This window comes from Mirounga angustirostris, unplaced genomic scaffold (genome assembly GCF_029215605.1).
Source record: "Mirounga angustirostris isolate CCGP_5_RB_7025 unplaced genomic scaffold, mMirAng1.0.hap1 SCAF_10, whole genome shotgun sequence".
Classification (NCBI taxonomy): domain Eukaryota; kingdom Metazoa; phylum Chordata; class Mammalia; order Carnivora; family Phocidae; genus Mirounga; species Mirounga angustirostris.
The window spans coordinates 40981920-41003747 of record NW_026991718.1 but is presented as its reverse complement, the minus strand read 5'-3'; the positions used below and the strand labels follow the sequence as shown (position 1 = coordinate 41003747).

At 35.9% G+C, this 21828-nt stretch overlaps 1 protein-coding gene across 1 annotated transcript; it reads right to left on the bottom strand.

Annotated features, from left to right (window-relative positions):
• Window positions 1-3253: 3253 nt before the first annotated feature.
• Window positions 3254-3530, bottom strand: LOC123850467 (small nuclear ribonucleoprotein F). The gene has a single exon (XM_045883744.2). It carries the CDS (start codon window positions 3528-3530, stop codon window positions 3270-3272), a length of 261 nt encoding a protein of 86 aa, XP_045739700.1. The 3' UTR covers window positions 3254-3269.
• Between the last annotated feature and the right edge of the window lie 18298 nt (window positions 3531-21828).

Genomic DNA, 21828 nt, shown 5'->3' with positions numbered 1-21828 from the left:
GGAACAGAATAGAGAGCCCAGATATGGACCCTCAACTCTATGGTCAAATAATCTTTGACAAAGCAGGAAAAAATATGCAATAGATTTCCTGAAGAGACAGTCTCTTCAATAAATGGTGCTGGGAAAATTGGACAGCCACATGCAGAAGAATGAAACTTGACCATTCTCTAACACCCTACACAAAGATAAACTCAAAATGGATGAAAGACTTCAATGTGAGACAGGAGTCCATCAAAATCCTAGAGGAGAACAAAGGCAGTAACCTCTTTGACATCGGCCACAGCAACTTCTTTCAAGATGCATCTCCAAAGGCTAGTGAAACAAAAGCAAAAATGAACTTTTGGGACTTCATCAAGATAAAAAGCTTCTGCACAGCAAAGGAAACCATCAACAAAACAAAGAGGCAACCCACAGAATGGGAAAAGATATTTGCAAATGACACTACAGATAAAGGGCTGGTATCCATGATCTATAAAGAACTTCTTAAACTCAACACCCAGAAAACAAATAATCAAGTCAAAAAATGGGCAGAAGAGGGTGCCTGGGTGGCTCAGTCGGTTAAGCGACTGCCTTCGGCTCAGGTCATGATCCTGGAGTCCCGGGATCAAGTCCCGCATCGAGCTCCCTGCTCGGCGGGGGGTCTGCTTCTCCCTCTGACCCTCCTCCCTCTCGTGCTCTCTCTCTCGTTCTCTCTCGCAAATAAATAAATAAAATCTTTAAAAAAAAAAAATGGGCAGAAGACATGAACAGACACTTCTCCAAAGAAGACATACAAATGGCTAACAGACACATGAAAAAATGTTCATCATCATTAGCCATCAGGGAAATTCAAATCAAAACCACACTGAGATAACACCTTACACCAGTTAACATGTATTTAAGAATTTCTTAACTCAGAATGTCTTTTTGTAGCCTACTTGTAGTTCCCCCTAGTAGTAGCTTTATTCTTTAACAGCATTGATTCTTAAACTTCAATTTTTCACACTTACTTAAACAATTCTGTCTTTTAGTGATCGATTTAAACTCTTCCATGTAACACTATGCACTTAAAATTTGGTTAGTTATCTGTGAATTTAAGATCCTATAGCTTAGATTAACATTGATAAGGGAACTCATTTTGTTTCACATATCTTTAATCTTTGATTTTTTGAAAAGATCTTTTAGCTAAATGGTTCAAATCATGATTAGTTCCACATTGCAAATAATTGTCCCCAACTACTTTCTAAAAATTATCATATGCTCTGTGTGACTGAGAATAGCAAAAATCTGTTTACAGTAGTTCTTTCTCTTAAAGACAAGAATTAATTAAAAAAAAAAAAAAAAGAAATGCATCACTTGCCCAGTCAAAAACATCTCCTTGCTGCTCAGTGTGTCAAATCTCTTAACCCTGGTATCACTATATGAGCTGTAGGGAGGTCCTATCAAATTAATCTTCTTGTATGTATTCACTCTTTCAACAAATACTGATCAAGAAACTTTTATATTAGCTTTACCACATCTTCATATATAATTTTACAGGGTCAACCTCATATATTAAGTTTTTAGTTTGTTTGTTTATAGCTGCATTTTGTAATGTAATGCACATTATACATTATCCTCACATCATCCTTGAAAAAAACACAAAATAGATAGAAATTTATGGCACAGAAGCTATAAATAACTCACCAATCCTATAGGCCCAGGTTATAGTCCTTTTAATCTTTAGACTTGCATAGTGCACAAGTTGATAACCAAAGGGCATTGATTCCTTCCTTGGCACTGAAAATATATTCTGGTTTTAAAGATGGAGATCAGAGCTTACTCACATGGAAGAAAAGGAGTTAAATAGAGTATAGGAAGTAAATTTGTATCTGTAACCAAAGTGTAATTTTCATAGACCAGTGCAATTTCCCATTATGAAATGCTTTTTCCCCTTTTTTGCAACACTTGGAGCAATTATTTTCATTAACAGTTGTTGGGTCGAAGACCATGTATCAGAATAGTTAATTGGTGCAATGAAAAACAGATTTGACCAATTTTTCTCAATGAAACTAAATGGGTGTCTTAAAAGAGTTGAACTAATTAACTGTCCTAGAACTTTTGAAGAAGTAGGTAATTTATTTTTATAGTCAGGACCAGACTAGTATGAGATTTGTTTTATAGTATTCAGCATATTGACCTATTAAAATTTCTGTAGTCAGACATATTTAGATGTAAGACTCTCAAAGATCACATAATGTAAGGAATAATGTTTTCAGAATTATATTTATCTTTAAATATTTATTGGCTGCTTATGTTACAGGGTATCACCAATATCAAAGTTTGTCGCTTCCTCCTTGGATCATTGCTAATTGATATTTCTTGTCTCCCTTCCATTTAGTTAGAACAATGTAATGTGTTCTATTAACAAAATGATCTTTTAGAATGAGGTGATTAAAAGCAGGCCTAACCTCTCTTCTCTAAGGGCTATATGTGTAGTATTAAGTGAAGGAACTGCAGACACTAGAAACTACTACATGAAAGGATATTAGTTCCTGAATGACCCATAACAAATTGTGATTTGATTAAGAAATAAACCTTTATTAACTGAGCCACTGACGTTTTTGGGAGTGCTTATTTCAGCAGTTTCCATGATTTACATAAACTAATGCAGCTTTTCACTTGTCACCGGTGATTAGAATAGAAATTGAGTAACCACCATACTCATTTTGAGATGTGTGTCAGATTTACCTGGAAAACTTAAAAAAAAAAAAAAAAGAATATCCGGCCCAGTCAACTTAGGTTGATGTGAAAGCATAGCAGGCATGTGTATGTCTCAAAAAAATTACATATATTTCTGATGTTTGCTTTCGGTTAAGAATCACTCTGAAGGTTCTTATCTTATAAGGGGTATATTATCCTTCACATAAACCAGTTTAAATCAGTACATTCAAATTCATTATACATGTATCTATATCTTTCATTGCAAGATTTGGAGATTTGCTTTTTTTAAAATTTAAAATAATTATGACTGACTTCTTCCAGCTCAAAATTCTGAATAACGTATTCCATGAGTACAAAATGCATAGTATCTATCACAGTAACCTCTGAATAAATATTTTAGATAAAAGGCAAATCTAAGCTAACATGATCACATGGCTAATACTTCACTGAAAATTACTCCCATTTCCCAAGATGTGATTTAGACTTACATATCTTCTTGCATTTACTTTCAGTTTCTTTTCTTTTTTTTTGGAAAAAAAATGTTTATTGTCTAAAAATATATATTAAAAAATTCCCCACAAAAGATGCTATTCTTTCATTTTCCCATCTTCTTCCTCTTCTTCAACACCCCTGATATAAAGGACATTATTACAACTTATTAAAACTTCAGCCAAATGTCCAGACAATGCTCCATCTATGTATTCTTCTGTGTTTGCAAGCTGCATGTTCATATAACCATCTACAGATACCAGGTAGCCTTTGTACTCCATTTCCCACTTAGGTTCCACCATTATTGGTTTTCCTGTTAATCCATTCAGGAAAGGTTTGGGATTGAGGGGCAAACTCATCATGACTGCAAGCAAATACTGCAGGCCACTTGCCAACAACTGAACTTTCGTCTGTTCCTGGTGACTAGAATAGCTGTAGCCAGCACATCTCCTTTCAGTTTCTTAATTTCTACAAAAAATAATAAATTCAAGCCCTTTTGGTATGATTTAACAGAAGGCAGTTTTCTTAATCTCATGGTTCATCTAAGAAACTGAGTATATTTGTTGGGGATATAAGAAGACAAGGATTTATTGAATGACAAGACTATCTAAAATAGCTCAGATGGGTCAGCTGATTGAAGAAATACCTAGATAATATACACAAACATGCTGATATATAATCCCAGAGTGTGAGCTGCTGACTAAATCATGACAAACATCCTTTATTCATTTACTTGCATATTTATTCATAATTCAACAAATATCTGTTGAACAACTCTTATGTTTGAAGCCTACACGTTGAGAATAAAAATGACTATGGCATCTTTCCTTTATAACAAAAAAGAGCTCATTTATATTTTTACCATCTGGTGTCAAAGAATAGACATTATCTTAACAGTAAGCACAATGGTCTAGCTTCAAGTTTGGAGAAAACAAGTCACGGGTTCTGAGCCACACTTGCAATAGTCCCTTCTTCATGTGAGAAAGACGGTGTCAAGATAGCAAGGCAGGAGCTCAAGCTACGACAAATTGAACAAGAACTAAAATGCATATCCAAATACTTTTTTCTTTTACTTATCTTATTACTTTACAAGTAATAAAAAGAAAATTCAGCATCAGAAAAATAACAAAGAATTTGTAAAAGAAGTAGGGATTTGTTTTTGTAGATAGTTTGCTAAGTGGCTCTAGCTTTGTGGGTTGAAGGGCTGTGGAAACAAGTCACAATCAAACTACAGTTTGGATGCAAAAGGAAAATCAGATGAAATGAAGAAGGAGACTTATTTTATTTTAATTTATTATATATTTTTAAAAGTAACATTATTGAGTAACAGGTTAGTTTTATTTATATTAAGCCTGAGGTTATTTCATTGGTGAGTTATACATGTCAAAGTTATCAGTAGAAACTTTATAATTTCAGAGTGTGTGACAAAAGATAAAAATGGTCAAAAAAGGCCTTTAGTCTGTGACTTATGTCAACAGTATATACTGAAAAGTGTAGTGGGTTCTTCACCCAACTGTATGCAAAATCAGTAGGTATCTGTCAACTTAATTATGATAAGTAAAAGCTTGAGCAGTAATGACACACTGCTTTACATATTTTGGGACTAGTCTGGTCATTGACTCCACCTGCTTTTTCTCAGTCTTTGTTTCTGTCAGTTTATCAGGCCACCTGCTTGTTTTGTTTCTGCTTTGTTTCTGTCAGTTTATCAGGCCAGAATATGTGATGTTCTATGACATTATATTAAATGGGATAATTCATGTAGAAACACTATGAAAATTGTAGACTGAGTATTAGTTTATGTACTGCATTATTCATGAACAAGTGTGATGTTTCAGAGCAGACAAGCTGTGTAGCAGATCACCTGTTACTTTGTTGGCACTGAGAATGAATCCCTGCCTGATATTATTCACAACAAGTTGCCATAGGAGCCTATAGTTTGGAGTTAGAGATTATCCCTAAAGGGAAAACAAGTGTCCTATTTGAAAATGGCATGCTCTTAGGTAAGCTGACATATTGTTACTGGTCATTTTCATATTACAGTAAAACAGCATATTTTTCTTTCCACTTTATATTTTCCTTTGATAACAAGAAACTGAAAAAGTGAAGATCTTGTAGGAAAAGAATTGAGTAAGAATGTGTAGCAGAAAAAAGTAGATAAATGCCCCCAGGATAGCAGGAGGCAATTGGAATGAGTGAGTGCTGATCAAGGAGTCCAGAGAATCCTGTCTGCATCTTGACTTTGCTATTGACTGTTTCTATGACCTTGGGCATCTATAATTTATTCTAAATTTTCATATTTTAATAGCAATATTGTGAAAGTTCTAAAATTCTGAGCTGTTGATATATGAGAACATTTTAGAAGGCATTTACCTCTGTGCAAAAGATATGATCATAAATAGATATACGGTTAATTATTTCCCCTAAGCTTTACCACTACCCATCTATTAGCTTGAATAGTATATGGATCTTTATTTCTTTAGTCTTTTTTTTAAAAAATCATTATTCATTCTTAATTCTAATTTATGCCAGGCTTATTATTAACATTTCATTGCCTTTATAAATATAGTAATAAAGTCCTATTTTTCAGGTAATTATAAAAAAAATCCAAAAAAGAGGACTCAAAGAAACCTTAGTAAACACTGCTTCCATGATTAATTAATTGCAAATGAGTAAGAAACATAGATTAGGTGACTTTAAAGAAAAGTAGAAGCATTGCTTACAAAACACTTTTTGGATGGACAAATAGAAATTAAGATGTAGATAATGCTAGATTTATTCAGGTTAACCTGTGCTTTGCATACTGCTATAAAGAAATTTTTTAGGGAGCATCCTCTATGTGTATCTAGGGATTAATTGTTGAGATTTACTATGAATTATCTATCTCTATCCATTTAAATTAACTATTATACCCCCAGGGCTTAGTACATTACTTAAAATCAATGATATAGTAGTTAGAAGCAGAAGACAAGCAGAATTGATTGGAAAATAAAATGCAGAATTGAGAGAAATTTGTGCTTGAAAGCAACTTTTTCAGAAGAAACTCAGCTTTGCTTTATATGTTGCATTTCTTCTTCAAGTCACTTCCTTGCCTTCTGATGTTCAGCCACTCTCATGTTTCAATACTTTCTGTCTTGCCTTCATGGATTATGTTTAAAAGCAAAGACCAAGTAGTCAAAGGGAGGAATTCAAACTTTTGTTTGGTTTTAGATCACCAATTACCATGTTTATGCATCCCACAAAATATACAAATTTTAATGCCCTGTATACTTTTTTTTTTTTTTGCCTGAATTACTTTAAACGTGTGTGAATATAACCTCTGGCCTACAAAACCCCTTTTAGGTAGTTGGTCCACTAACACAGCATACACTGAGCATTATGGAAAAAGGAAGTTCCTATTGCCTAGTCCCTCATAGTCTTAGAATTTCTGAAGGGCTCTCAACAAAATCTTGCACACACCTCAGTGATTTCTGGTATTGTCCATGAGTTCAAGTCTCCTGGTTAATTCTCACCTCATACTTTGTAAGTTGATAAATTTTTTTGTTTAGGATTTTGAGTCTGCTCAGCTAGGATTTCAGAGACTTCACTGACAGTGCATAAATAGAAATAAAGTCTCTGCAAAAATAATTGAGAAAAGTCTCTAACCAGTCTTCAGTAATTTAAAAAGAGAGTGAAGCCTTGAGTAAGTATAAGAACATGATTTCCAGAGTCAACACATTATAATATTCAAATGTTCAGTTTTACAACAAAAAAATTGCAAAGCTTTCAAAGACAGGAAAATAATAGCCCTTTTAAAGGATCAAAGTAAATTGATAAACTCTTTCCAAGTGAACTCAGATATCTAAATTATTGGGAAAAGACTTCAAAACAACTGTCTTAAATAGGCTTAAAGAACAAAATAACATGGCCAAAAAAGCTACAGGAAATCAAGAAAACACTGTATGAACAAAATGGGAATACCAATAAAGAGATGGAAATTATAATGAGAAACAAAGCAAAAATTCTGGAACCAAAAAGTATAATGACCAAAATGAAAATTCATTAGAGGAGTTCAACAGCAGATATAACCAGACAGAAGACAAAATAAATAAACTTGAAAATAAGATAATAGTAATTATCCATTCTGAGGAAAAGAAAGAAGAAAGAATGAAGAGTGAACCCCAGGGGGATACCATCAATGTAATCAATGTATAAACATATACATTGTGAGATTCCCAGAATGGGAAGATAGGAAGGAATAGAAAGAATATTTGAAAAAATAATGGCCAGAAGCTTCCCAAATTTGGTGAAAGATACAAATCCACACATTTAAGTTCAGTGCATAAACTCAAAGAGATCCTGTCAGAACACATTATAATCAAATTGTCAAAAGACAGAGAATCCTGAAAGCAGCAAAAGAAAAGTGACTCATTACATTTCAAGATTAACAGCTTACTTCTAATTGAAAACCATGTATTGCAAAAGGCAATAAAAAGTCACATTCAAAGTACTAAACAGAAGATTATTACCTAAGCAATTATATCCATAAAAACTATTTGTTAAGCCAAAGGAGAAATCAAGACATTTCCAGATAAACAAAAACTGAGAATTTGTTGCTAGCTGAGCTGTCCTGCAAGAAATATTAAAGGGAATCTTTCAAGGTGAAATGAAAGGACATTAAACAGTAATTTGAATCCACAAGACAGACAGAAATAACCTAGTAAAGGTGAATACATAGGTAAATACAAAATAGGGTAAGTGCATCTTTCTTTGTGATTCATCTTCTCCTCTCAGTTAAAAGGCAATTGCATAAAACAATAATTATAAAATGTGTTTCTAGGCTTATAATATGTAAACTTGAAATTAGTTTGATCATAATTTTACAAAGGACAGTGAAAATGTAAATATGTTGGAGTAAAGGTTTTGCATATAAAGAATGTAAATTGATATTAACCCAAACTAGATTTTTATAAATTAACATGGGAAACCATGAAGGAAGTAATTTCTAAAATATTGTCAAAGCAACAAAAAGTAAATTAAAATAGTTTGGTATAGAATATCTATTTATGACCAGGGCACCTGGGTGGCTCAGTTGGTTAAGTGACTGCCTTCGGCTCAGGTCATGATCCTGGAGTCCCTGGATCGAGTCCCGCATCGGTCTCCCTGCTCGGCGGGGAGTCTGCTTCTCCCTTTGACCCTCCCCCCTCTCATGTGCTCTCTCTCATTCTCTCTCTCTCAAATAAATAAATAAAAAATCTTTAAAAAAAAAAAAGAATATCTATTTATGACCAAAGAAAGTAGTCATGGAGCAATAAAGGAACAACAAAATTATAAGACATAAGGAAAAGAAATACCAGAATGCAGACATATATCCTATCATATCAGTAACTGCACTTAATGCAAATGGACTTAACACAAACAATCAAAAATAAATATTGGCAGAATGGATTTAAAAATATGATTTAATTATTCGTTGTTCACAAGAAACACACATTAGATAGACACAAATATGGTGAATACAAGAGGATAGAAAAAGATTACCATACAAACCAAAGGAGAGCTGGAGTATCTATAATAATAACTGACAAAACAGACTGTAAGACAAAAATTATTACTAGAGCCAAACTAATTTCAATTATAAAAGGGTCAGTTTATTAGGAAAATATAATTGCCAACACACGTGCACTAAAAAAGGAACTCTAAAATATATGAAGCAAAATTGACAGAATTAAAGGAAGCAATAGATAATTCAACAAAAATAGTTGGACATTTTAATACTCCACTTTGTTTTTTCCACTTCTATTGAAATATAGTCAACATGTAAAAACAGTATACATTAGGATGTATAATGTGATTTTTTTGAAATATATATAGTGAAATGATTGCCACAATTAGCTGATGATTGGCACAAATAGCTAATTAACATATTAGCATAATAATGTCACTTTAGATAGTTACTTTTTTTGTATGTGGTGAGATCACTAACTCTCTTAGAAAATTTTAAGTATATAATATAGTATTATTAACTATAGTTAGCATACTGTAGGTTAGATCTCCAGGAGTTACTCATTCTACATAACTGAAACTTACTTTTTTGTTTTTTTATGTTATGTTAATCACCATACATTACATCATTAGTTTTTGATATAGTGTTCCATGATTCATTGTTTGCATATAACACCCAATGCTCCATGCAGTACGTGCCCTCTTTAATACCCATCACCAGGCTAACCCATCCCCCCACCCCCCTCCCCTCTAGAACCCTCAGTTTGTTTCTCAAAGTCCATAGTCTCTCATGGTTCATCTCTCCCTCTGATTTCCCCCCCTTCATTTTTCCCTTCCTGTTATCTTTTTTTTTTTTTTAACATATAATGTATTATTTGTTTCAGAGGTACAGGTCTGTGATTCAACAGTCTTACACAATTCACAGCGCTCACCATAGCATATACCCTCCCCAACGTCTATCACCCAGTCACCCCATGCCTCCCGACCCCCCACCACTCCAGCAATCCTCATTTTGTTTCCTGAGATTAAGAATTCCTCATATCAGTGAGGTCATATGATACATGTCTTTCTCTGAGTGACTTATTTTGCTCAGCATATTACCCTCCAGTTCCATCCACATCATTGCAAATGGCAAGATTTCATTCCTTTTGATGGCTGCATAATATTCCATTGTATATATATACCACTTCTTCTTTATCCATTCATCTATTGATGGACATCTTGGCTCTTTCCATAGTTTGGCTATTGTGGACATTGCTGCTATAAACATCAGGGTGCACGTACCCCTTTGGATCCCTACATTTGTATCTTTGGGGTAAATACCCAGTAGTGCAATTGCTGGGTCATACAGTAGTTCTATTTTCAACTTTTTGAGGAGCCTCCATACTGTTTTCCAGAGTGGCTGCACCAGCTTGCATTCCCACCAACAGTGTAGGAGGGTTCCCCTTTCTCCGCATCCCCACCAACATCTGTAGTTTCCTGACTTGTTAATTTTAGCCATTCTGACTGGTGTGAGGTGGTATCTCATTGAGGTTTTGATTTGGATTTCCCTGATGCCAAGTGATGTGGAGCACTTTTTCATGTGTCTGTTGGCCATTTGGATGTCTTCTTTGGAAAAATGTCTGTTCATGTCTTCTGCCCATTTCTTGATTGGATCATTTGTTCTTTGGGTGTTGAGTTTGATAAGTTCTTTATAGATTTTAGATACTAGCCCTTTATCTGATATGTCATTTGCAAATATCTTCTCCCATTCTGTCGGTTGTCTTTTGGTTTTGTTGACTGTTTCCTTTCTTGTGCAAAAGCTTTTTATCTTGATGAAGTCCCAATAGTTCCTTCTTGCTTCCCTTGCATTTGGCAATGTTTCTAGGAAGAAGTTGATGCGGCTGAGGTTGAAGAGGTTGCTGCCTGTGTTCTCCTTTAGGATTTTGATGGACTCCTGTCTCACATTTAGGTGTTTCATCCATTTTGAGTCTATTTTTGTGTGTGGTGAAACTTTCTAACTTTTGACCAACATCTCTCCACTTCCCTCACCCCCACCCTGGCAAACACAATTAATTCTATTCTCTGCCTTCATGAGTTCATCTTTTTTAGATGCCATATATAAGTAAAGTCATGCAGTATTTGTCATTTTGTAGCTTACTTACTTCTCTTAGCATAATGATCTCCAGGCTCTTCAATGTTCTTGCAAATGGCATGTTTTCTTTATCCATTCATCTGTTGGCAGACAATTAGCTTGTTTCCATATCTTGCCTATTGTGAATAATGCTACAGTGAACACAGGTATGCAGATATCTCTTTGAGAAGTGATTTCATTTCTTTCACATATATACCCAGAAGTGGAATTGCTTGATCACAAGGTATCTCTGTTTTTAATTCTTTGAGGAAACTACATACTGTTTTTCATAATGGCTGGACCAATTTACATTCCCACCAACAGTGTACAAGGGTTTCCTTTTCTCCACATTCTCACCAATACTTGTTATCTTTTTGACAATAGCCATTATAACAAGTGTGAGATGCTATCTCACTGAGGTCTTGATTTGCATTTCCCTAATGATCAGTGATGTTGAGTAACTTTACATATATATAACTATTGAAGATTTGTTTGTCTTCCTTTGATCTGTTTAGATCAAGTGCCATACTGTTCATTACTATAACTTTGTAATATATTTTGAAGTCAGAAAGTGTAATGCCTCCAGCTTTGCTAAATATTGGCTATTTGAAATCTTTTGTGGTTCCATAGGAATTAAATATTTTTTTTCCGTTTTTTGTAAAGACTGTCATTGGTTGGGATTTTGATGGGCATTGCATGGAATTTGTAGATCACAGGGTGTTATGGACATTTTAACAATATTAATTCTTAAAACCCATGAACATGGGATGTCTTTCCATTTATCTGTGTCTTCTTTAATTTTCCTCATCAATGTTTTATATTTTCAGTGAACAAATCTTTCACCTCTTTGGTTAAGTTTATTCCTAAGTATTTTATCTTTGTGTTGCTGTCTTGAGTGGGATTCTTTTCTTAATTTCATTTCCTGATAGTTTATCATTTGTGTATAGAATCATGATTTATATATGTTGACTTTGTATCTTGCACCTTTACTAAATTTACTTTTTTTTTAGATTGATTTATTTATTTGAGAGAGAGAAATGGAGGGGAAAGGTGCTGAGGGAAAGGGAGAGGGAATCCAAGCAAACTCTGTGATGAGTGGAGAGCCTAACACGGGGCTCTGACTGCATCACCCAGGCACCCCCTAAATTACTGTTCAGTTGTAAAACTTTTTGGTTGCACCTTTAGGATATTCTGCATATATGATCATGTCAACTACAGAGATAATTTCACTTCTTCCTTTTTTACTTCTTTCCATATTTTTAAGTTCTGTTTCCTTTTTGCTTAACAATTCAGTATTTAAGTAATTTCTCTTTCTCTGGCATTTTGCTATGAGTCATCAAAAGGAACCAGGATGCTCCATCAACACTTTGCTTAGAGATTTTTCTCAGCCAGATAGTCAATTTTTTCACTCACAAATTCAGCCTTTAACAAAACACTAGGAAACAAACAATTCAGCCAAGAAGTTTGCCAGTTTATAACAAGGATAGCTTTTTCTCCATTGTCTAATAACATGTTTCTCTAAGACAGAATGACCTTTACCATCTAAGGCAGAATGACCTTTACCATCCATATTTCTACCCACATTCCATTCAGAATTACTTACATGTTCTCTATGAAGATTGAGACTTTCTCTGCATCTCTCCTCTTTTCTTTCTGAGATCTCACCAGAATTGTCCTTAATGGCCTATTTACAACAATGTAGACTTTTTCTAGCATGCACCTCCAAACTCTTTCAGCCTCTACCAATTCTTAGTTCTGAAGTTGCTTCTGTATTTTTAGGTATCTGTTAAAGCAGCACCTGTACTTCTCAGTATCATTTTTCTGTCTCAGCTTCATGCTGAAACAAAAATGGCATACTCTGAGTTACTTATAGACAGTGAGCATTTATTTCTCAGCTCTGGAGGCTGGGGAGAACAAAATCAAGGCACCAACGGATTCAATGTCTATTGAGAGCTTCCTGGTTCATAAACTGCTATCTCTTTACTATGACCTCACATGGCAGGAAGAGCAAGAGTGCACCATTCGGTCTCTTTTGTAAGGGCACTAATCCCAATAATGAGGGCTCCACCCTCATGGCCTAATCTCCTCCCAAAGGCCCCACCCTAAATACCATCACATTGGTTTCAACACAGGAATTTGGGTGGGACACAAATATAATAATATTTTATAAATATAATAATAGTAGTTACTCAAGGTGGCTCTTCAGGAGATGTTGAGACTTGGAGAAATCTAAACATCTAGATCTCTGCTTCTTTCCCTCTTAAAGCTTTTATTTCACAGTGCCTTCCCGTATCATTATTACTATGGGCTGTTCAGATTTATTTGATATAATACAGGAAAATCAAATTCTTATCAATGTCTAAATTAAAAACACAGTTTCTCTGCAAATATCTTATAGTCACAATATGAATTATATACCCTATTATCACATAAGACAAAGCAAATTCTAATACTTGTGGTAAGAAGGCAGTATCTTTAGAAAGAGTAGTAGAGGGCCTGGGTTTGGAGTAATTCAGAATGAGACAGTATTTGTGGAAACAGAAGAAATAAGATATGCAATAGAACTTCGGAAGAAGTGAAGATCTAGTTTAGATAATTGTGTATTGGGCAGTGAAGGGATCTGCCCAAGATCATTTTAGGCAGCTCCAGGATCTGCATGATGTTTCAAAGTATGTGACTTTATGACAGCAGATTGCTGCTTGAGGAGAGACACTCTTAGGAGCAAAAATGATTACAGAAGAGGGGCATCTAGAAGAAGAGATGCTAGGGTAAGATGCCTCCCTTTTGATAGCCCATCAGAAGTTTCAGAAAATGTAGTCCCTATAGAATTTTTATAGTTTCGCAAATACATGACTCATAACTATAGAATTGAGGGTATTTGAGTTATTCTATTTTATTTTATTATTTTATTTATTTTACTTTTTTAGAACAGGGGGCAGGGAGAGGTAGAGGGAGAAGGAGAGAGAGAATCTTAAGCAGGCTCCACACCCAGCACAGAGCCTGATGTGGGACTCCATCTCACAACCCTCAGATCATGACCTGAGCTGAAATCAAGAATTGAACACTTAACCTACTGAAACACCCAGGCACACCCTCTCTATTGCCTCATTTGTTATAAAGTTCAAGCTACAGTTCTCTCATGAGTAATATATACCAAGTATGAGAGGAGGAATGGAAAGTGAAGGAGAAAGAAACAAGACATAGTCCCCAACATTAAAGTGCTTACTGTCTAGAGGGTTTACCAGTAAGCCATCATAATGAAGCAGGATAACTGCTATAGTAGAAGTGCATCCAGGAACATGGGCAGCATGTACTAGGCACATCAGTCTGACTGAATCTATTGAGAAAGAGGACAGCTTGTAGATTATGTGATCCAGGGAGCAACAAGAACTCTGTCTAAATCTCCATAACCTGATAAAAAATGAGACTGTTTGGCAACTACAGATGGGAAAGGTAAAGTTGGTAGCAGGGAGATTCTCCGACAAAATCTGGCCTGCTTGGTGTACAATGCCAAGAATCTTTGGGCTCATCTTTTTAAGAATACCATATTAATGAATTTATAAGAATCAGGGATTTTATTAAACTTGACAATGCTTATTTTAGTAATTAATTCCATTAACACATGCCTTCATTTTTTTTTTACCAATTAAGAAAAAAAATATTAAAAAAAAAAGAAAAAAAATATTAAGTAATTTCTTGGATATACCAAACTATTATGAAGATTCTACAAATGTTAAAACTCATCTCATTTTAAAGCCTGTATCTATATGCCTAAATTTAGTGATCTATTTGAAAACGATGAAATATTTATAACAAATAATTTCAGAAACTGCTAATAAACTCTTCTTTGTTAGATGCTAAAAATCAAATTCCTTTGTTCATATCATTAAAAAAAAAATCACTGGGCTGCAATGCAGCAAACCTTACAGGCCATAGACAAGCAAAACTGAGACCCAGAGAAGGGAGAGTGACTTGGTAAAGGTCATACTGCTAATTGGCAGGCATGACATTTAGAATTTAAGGTTTGTTTCATGTAGCCTCTTTTTGAGGAAATGGATTTTTGCAGAAATCAAACAAATAATCTGACAGCAGAGAGGTTTCACTGGTGTGAAAAAAAGCTTAAGACAGGACAGTGGGAGAGGTAGTGAGAGAAGCTGCAGAGACAAGAATGGGTGGTACATGTGATGTGCTGGTTAAAGGTTATTTACAAGGAACTCTCCTCTGTCAGTCAATGAAGTAGGATAGCATAGCACTTAGAAGGACAGATGCTGGACTTGCTGGGCTTTCAGTCCCATCCTAGCCTCTTACCATCTATGTGACCTTCATCTATGCACTTAAACTCTCTGTGGCTCAGATACCCCATCTGAAAAATGGGGAAAATAAATGATCTCATACATTAGTGTGCAGATACAATATGTTAATACATTTTAGTTGGAGTGCATGTCATATTCTAATCCCCAAGTTAAAATTACTCTTAGTAATTGCTGCAGTGGCCTCCAGGAGGACTGTGTCTGCCCTGACCTTTGTGAGCCAGTGGAGAATTAGGAATTATTGATGAGGAAAGCTTGAATGTTGAGGATTTTAGAGATGAACTGTTCCACATGTAAACTTGGGGTTCTGAGGAGAGAAAGTTGTGGAGTACATGTTTCTCTGTGTCCCTAGGAGATCAATTGCATAGACTTGAGCAGATATAGTAATACGATCTAGAGATACAAAGAGAAACAATTGAAAAGCATTTGTAGCGTAAGTGGAAGAAGATAAAGAACACAGTGTCCTTGTTTTCTATGGTAAAATTGTGAAACTCTAAAATATCAGTTCTGTTAGTATTTAAGTATAATAGAGATAATGCAGTCCAACAGACTCATTTTTCAGATATAGAAGTCAATATTCAGGAAAGTAATTTTATCAGTATCACATCTTAACTCATAAAAGAATTGGAAGAAAATCCTTAGTACCTGGATCCCAGTCCAGTGAACTCAAGCAAGCACAGCTGGCCCTGTCAAATCGGCATTGGCAGCATTAGTTTATTTTAATTTATGTTAATTTCCTTTATCCTTGCTAACCCCAACTTGACTCAACAGTCTGAATTTCACTTATACAGAATGGACCAAACTAGGAGGTATCAGGAGCTGGTAAGTAGGCAGTAACTATGGACAGGACAATAGCCAGGAATCCCAGGAGTTGAGCCTTCTGCATGGAGCAGCAAATTCATCAGGCAAACAGGATGATGGCAAGCCACAGGGACCCAACCTGAAACCAGCACATAGAGTTTGTACTCCAGAGTGATATTATAGAGCTCTAAGCAGAAGCATTGCCTCAGAAGAATTGGTGTACTGAACTATAGATAAACATTGAGAGGGATACCCCTTCCTAGAACAGTACAGCTCTATAAAATTGTGGGAACAAGAAACAAAACAAGGGGTGACTGGTGGCTCAGTGGGTTAAGTGTCCGATTCTTGATTTTGGCTCAGGTCATCCTCTCAGGATTGTGAGATTGAGCCCTGCCTTGAGCTCCATGCTGGGCATGGAGCCTGTTTGGGATTCTCTCACTCCCTCTCCCTCTGCCCACCCTGCCCCGAAGAAACAAAATAAGATCCCAGTAATTAAAACCAGACCATAGATTGCAGTAGGACCAGCTAACAGCCTGACCTAATGCTGAACCTCAAAGACCCAGCCTCAGGCCCTTTATGTTTCTGCTGATTTTAAGGACAAGTTGCTAAACAGGGGATATAGGAAATGGCAGTGGGTGAAGAGCTCTCAGCAATGTCAGTTTAAATGTGTTTGGGCAGAGTCAGGAGAGCCATTAAAGCTGTTAAGTGCCTCTGGTTGGATGTCCTATGAGTTGAGTACAAGGTAGTTCTAATGATTTACAAACGGAATTGTGTAACTGAGGAGTTCCTTAGAGATACTTCTGGTCCTAAGGCAAAAGGATCAAACAGTTGGAGATCCCCTTCTTCATTCTTCTTTTATTTGTTTTGTGGGGTAATAAAACTGCCAAATATAATAATAAAATTGTAAAACTGTCATTGAATATCTTGATTTCCCCCCTTTCCTATCATATCTTTCCTGTCCTGAGTTCATTCTTCCAGAGTCTTATTAAAAAAAAAAAAAGCAAATTTTTTAAACTTACTTGATCTCAGATGTTCATAAGTGATAATAGCTTTATTCATTCATTTACTTATTCATTACTTATCCATTATCCGTCTAGCCATCCTCTCAGCAAACACAGAGAAGATGTAAGGCACAGAAGGGTCACAATCCTGTGTGGAGATAGACATGCAAAGGAACAATAGAACATTGGATAACAAGAGGCAGATAGGGATTTTATGGAGCACTTCCTGGAGTTTATACATCGTGAGGGAGGGATGTTTGTATTAATCACACAAAAAGTAACTTAGGCTCTAAGAGAACAGCATGTTCAAGGGCACATTGGGGTTAAAAAATCAATAAATGAATGGCCTGTGCTGGTTACTATATTAACACCAAAACTTCATTCTCATCCTGACTTGGGAAGCGAAGTTTTGAGAATGTGCAGGTAATAGTCTTTGTGATAGGTTAGTGGGGAGACTGTCTTGGGTATGACCCTTACCACTAATCTACCTCCTTTGTCTGTTACAGATAGCCTTGGACAGTACAACGTCTTTGCTCTTGTACCAATGGAGTTTTTCCTGGTTTTTTTTTTTTTTTTTTTTTTTGGCACATAAACTACCACTTAATGTGATTGTTAAAAAAAAAATTTTGTTAAAAAACGTATCAGCCCAAGTGACCATGAATATTCAGGAAAAAGGCCTTGACTATGCCCCTTTAACAACAGATCAAGGAAATTGTTATAATCACAGATACTTTGGAATTGATACCATCACATGGACAACTCAAGAGGGCATCATTTACATTATTTTCACAGCAATATTCTTTGGCCCCAGCCTCAGAAAGGACTCATCTGACAGGCAAATGAATACCTCTTACCATTCATGATAGGAGATTGTGTGATATTTTGTTTTCTAAAAGTAGCAAGAATGGTCATTAAAAGCCTGATTTAAGAAGGAATGAATTCATTTATAGATGTAAAATAAAGACATAAAATACAGAGGAAACTTTGAAGTAAAAACTCCCAAGAACAGAACCGAACATATTAAGAGAAAAATGAATTTTAAGAAGTAAAAATGCAGAGCTGTTTTGTTCCTTGAGATGCCATCTCATTACAAACAAAGTAATCCAGAATGTACGTACCCCTCCTTTATGCTTTTCCTTCCTGTGGGAGCCCACTTAACATTTGTTAAAGAATCAGGGGTGAGCTTCACTTTCACACCTGCACAGCAACTTGTGTTACTGATGAACCCCAGGAGCAAAAAAGTCTCTCAGCAGGAAGAACAAGACGAGTCAGCAGTGACAATCAAAGAGCAAGAATGAAAGAACTATGCACCTGTGATTTATGACTCAGTGGCTTTTAGAGTAGATTGCTTTCTAAATGTTGTTTTGTTTTTGTGTTTTGGTGAATTGCTACTTTTTTTTAAATCTCCCCTGTAGTTTGAAGCATATTCATGGTATTTGTATTGACTTTTGGTCTGTGACTGCTTAGCTCAGAGAGTTAAAGCAAGGATAGAATCCTAATGGGACCAATTTAATTTGATCAGGCCTCTGCTAAATAGACTCTGTTAATTATACTACTTCCTTAGTTCTGGGTCTCTTAAACATTATTACGTGGTCAGGAATATGTCACATGAACCACAGAACATACATTAAAATAGCTCCTCTCTCTTTTTCTCTGTCTCTGTCTCTCTGCCTCTGTCTCTCTCTCCCTCCCTCTCTTTCAGAAACAAAATGGGTTTATGAAAGACATTACCTATAGCAGAAGCAATGCAGTGAATATTCCTAGCCCACTCTGATACTGAAAAAAGGCAGTAAGTGTCCAACAATAAGTGTATTGCAACTGCTTTTACTGTGTTCTCAACTATCTCGTGCTTCTTCTTTAAAGTCAAGTCACAGAAATAAAAGGTACAGCACAGGGAATATAGTCAATAGTACTGTAAAAGCGCTGTATGGTGACAGATGGTGGCTACACTTGTAATGAGCACAGCATAACATACAGAGATGTTGAATCACTATGTCCTACACCTGAAGCTAATGTAACATTGTATCTCAACTATACTCAAATGAAAAAATTAAAATTTAAAAAATTCAACATTGGCCTTGGCAACCACCAGAGAGCATGTTTTGATTTTATCCTCAGAGAGTTCAATCAGATCATAGAAAAAGAAACAAACAACAACAACTTGAAAACTTGAAACAAGATTACTGCGAAACTACACAGTGTAGACAAGTCATAAAAGTGGATTAGGACTCAAAATAACATCAAACTCCCAACTGTCAATACCTCACAATACAGCATGCCTTCTACATTCTGAGAGAAAGTTATTTTGAACTTTAAATTCTATATCCAGTTGAACAAATAATGAGGGAAAAGAAAGGCGTGAGTATACATGCAAATTCTTTTTTTTTTAAAGATTTTATTTATTTATTTGTCAGAGAGAGAGACAGAACACAAGCAGGGGGAGAGGCAGGCAGAGGGAGAAGCAGGCTCCCTGCTGAGCAAGGAGCCCGATGTGGGACTCCATCCCAGGACCCTGGGATCATGACCTGAGCCGAAGGCAGCCGCTTAACCAACTGAGCCACCCAGGCGTCCCTACATGCAAATTCTAAAAAAGAAAAAAATCTTCATGAAACTTTTCTTAGGAAAGTAAGGAGGTAGGATGTGGTCCTTTAAAATCAAGGAAATAAAGCAATAACAAAGAGCTTGCGCTATCTGCAAAACAGGAAAGTGGAGGTGGAAGCGTAGTGTGCATACTTCACGTGCCCACAGCTCTGCAGCTGGCCAAAATGGTGCTGGAGAACTCAAGCTCCATCACCAGACAGTAACCAAAACGGGATGATTAACTCTCGTGTATTTGCATTTGTGGACAATTGATTTTGACTCCTATCAAAAAGCTTGTGCGGGGCGCCTGGGTGGCTCAGTTGGTTAAGCGACTGCCTTCAGCTCAGGTCATGATCCTGGAGTCCCTGGATCGAGTCCCGCATCGGGCTCCCTGCTCGGCAGGGAGCCTGCTTCTCCCTCTGACCCTCCCCCCTCTCATGTGCTCTCTCTCTCTCATTCTCTCTGTCTCAAATAAATAAATAAAATCTTGAAAAAAAAAAAAAAAGCTTGTGCATGTAATAGTGATGAACATACAGGAATTTCATAAAGAGAATAAGTGGCAATTGTTAATTACACGTGAAAAAAATCTCAAGAAAAAAACCCATATATGTAGCTCGTAACTGACAACAGGGGATAATAGCTCACACCCACAGTAATATAAAAAGAATATTCATTTAACAAAACACATGAAACACATTCAAGGATGGAAGAAAGGTCATGTGTTTACATGGATGCAGTGTATATGTGTGCGTATTTTTTGGGTGAACTGAATTTGGATTCAAGGTGGACTTTGGGAGGAAATTGCTATTCTTCATCCTAAGCCTTCTTCTAAGACTTAACTTTACAATTTATACATGTTCTGCTTTGATTAAAACGTAAAGATATTGGACATTCCTTCAGAGGTTGTTGACTCACTCAGACTGTGGTCTTTTCCAGTTCAGGTTTTGAAAGAACTATATATATTGTCTCTCATGTTGCATAAATTTACCAAAGACACCTGAGAAAACTGGTATAAATAAGCAGAGACGAAAAAAAGAGGAAAGAGAATGCTGATTGCTACTTTGTCTTTATAATCAGCCTCTGTGCCATTCTAGCTGCATGCATGCTACAAATTGCTCATCAGGAATTCTGAAGTATGTGCAGCCCAATTGGATCTTTCTTTCATTCTTTCTTTCTTTTTTTTTAATTTTCTGTCTCTCCTCTCTCTTTCCCTCTCTCTCTTTTCTTTATCACTGCCCAGTGTTCTCCCATATCACAAATAATTTTTGGAAAACTCTTCATCTGTCCTCTTTTAAAAGTTCTAAGGCCGGGGCACCTGGGTGGCTCAGTCGTTAACCACCTGCCTTTGGCTCGGGTCTTGATCCCAGGGTCCTGGGATCGAGCCCCAGGTCGGGCTCCCTGCTCAGTGGGAAGCCTGCTTCTCCCTCTCCCACTCCCCCTGCTTGTGTTCCCTCTCTCGCTGTGTCTCTCTTTATCAAATAAATAAAATCCTTTTTAAAAAAAATTCTAAGGCCAGTTTTGCTGTACTAAGTAGCAATAACTTGTTTATTTTCTATATAATTTCTTTTTATTTTATTATATGTATGTTGGTTATTTTTAAAGACAATTTCCAAAAGCTTTGGCAGAATTTTTTGGCTTTGCATTTTCAACTGAATTTGCTTGTGTTTTATAGCATAGAGTTTTCTTCTTGAGACATAAATTATACTAGCAAAATTAGGATTACCCTTTTTTGAGGCTATTTCTGTCTTACAGTTGGGCCTTTCAAGTTGCATTTTTTTTTTTTCTCTGAGAGATGTTAATGTTAAAAGTGTGATAAGGGTTCTTTTTGGAAAATTAAAGAGACCCAGACACACCAATTTATGACTTAGCAATGGATTACTGTAGACTGATTTTAGAACTTCCTTTTAGGCTTGTAGCTTCAATGATTCACTAGCTTTCTAGTTGTTGAACATGTCACTATGGTAACAATTCATCTGATTTGTTAAGGAACTGTGTGACCCTCACTGTCATTAACTCAATTTGAGCTCACAGATTTGTGAGGATTCAATATATTAAGGAATTACTATCTGGTGCACAATCTATTGTGAGAAAATATGATGAACAGCCCTATTTTAAGTGAGATTGTATCAGACATGTTCAGCTTACTTAAAGGAATAAAACTGTCTATTGGCTCTAACATAGTCACTGTCTCTATGCAGATATATTCTGCTACTAATGAGGCCAATAGATAGATTAAAAAGAGTCACTCCTTGGAAACAGCTCCTGAGCAATATGTCCTGGTTACCACGTGATTTTGAAAGTAGAGTTATCTTTTGTTTACAGAGCCTTTCTCTTCAGCTGGAAATGATCTCTCCTTCTTTTATCCATCAAA

Coding starts and splice junctions, on each gene's coding strand:
- LOC123850467 (XM_045883744.2), bottom strand. CDS start 3,530: ATGAGTTTGCCCCTCAATCCCAAACCTTTCCTGAATGGATTAACAGGA.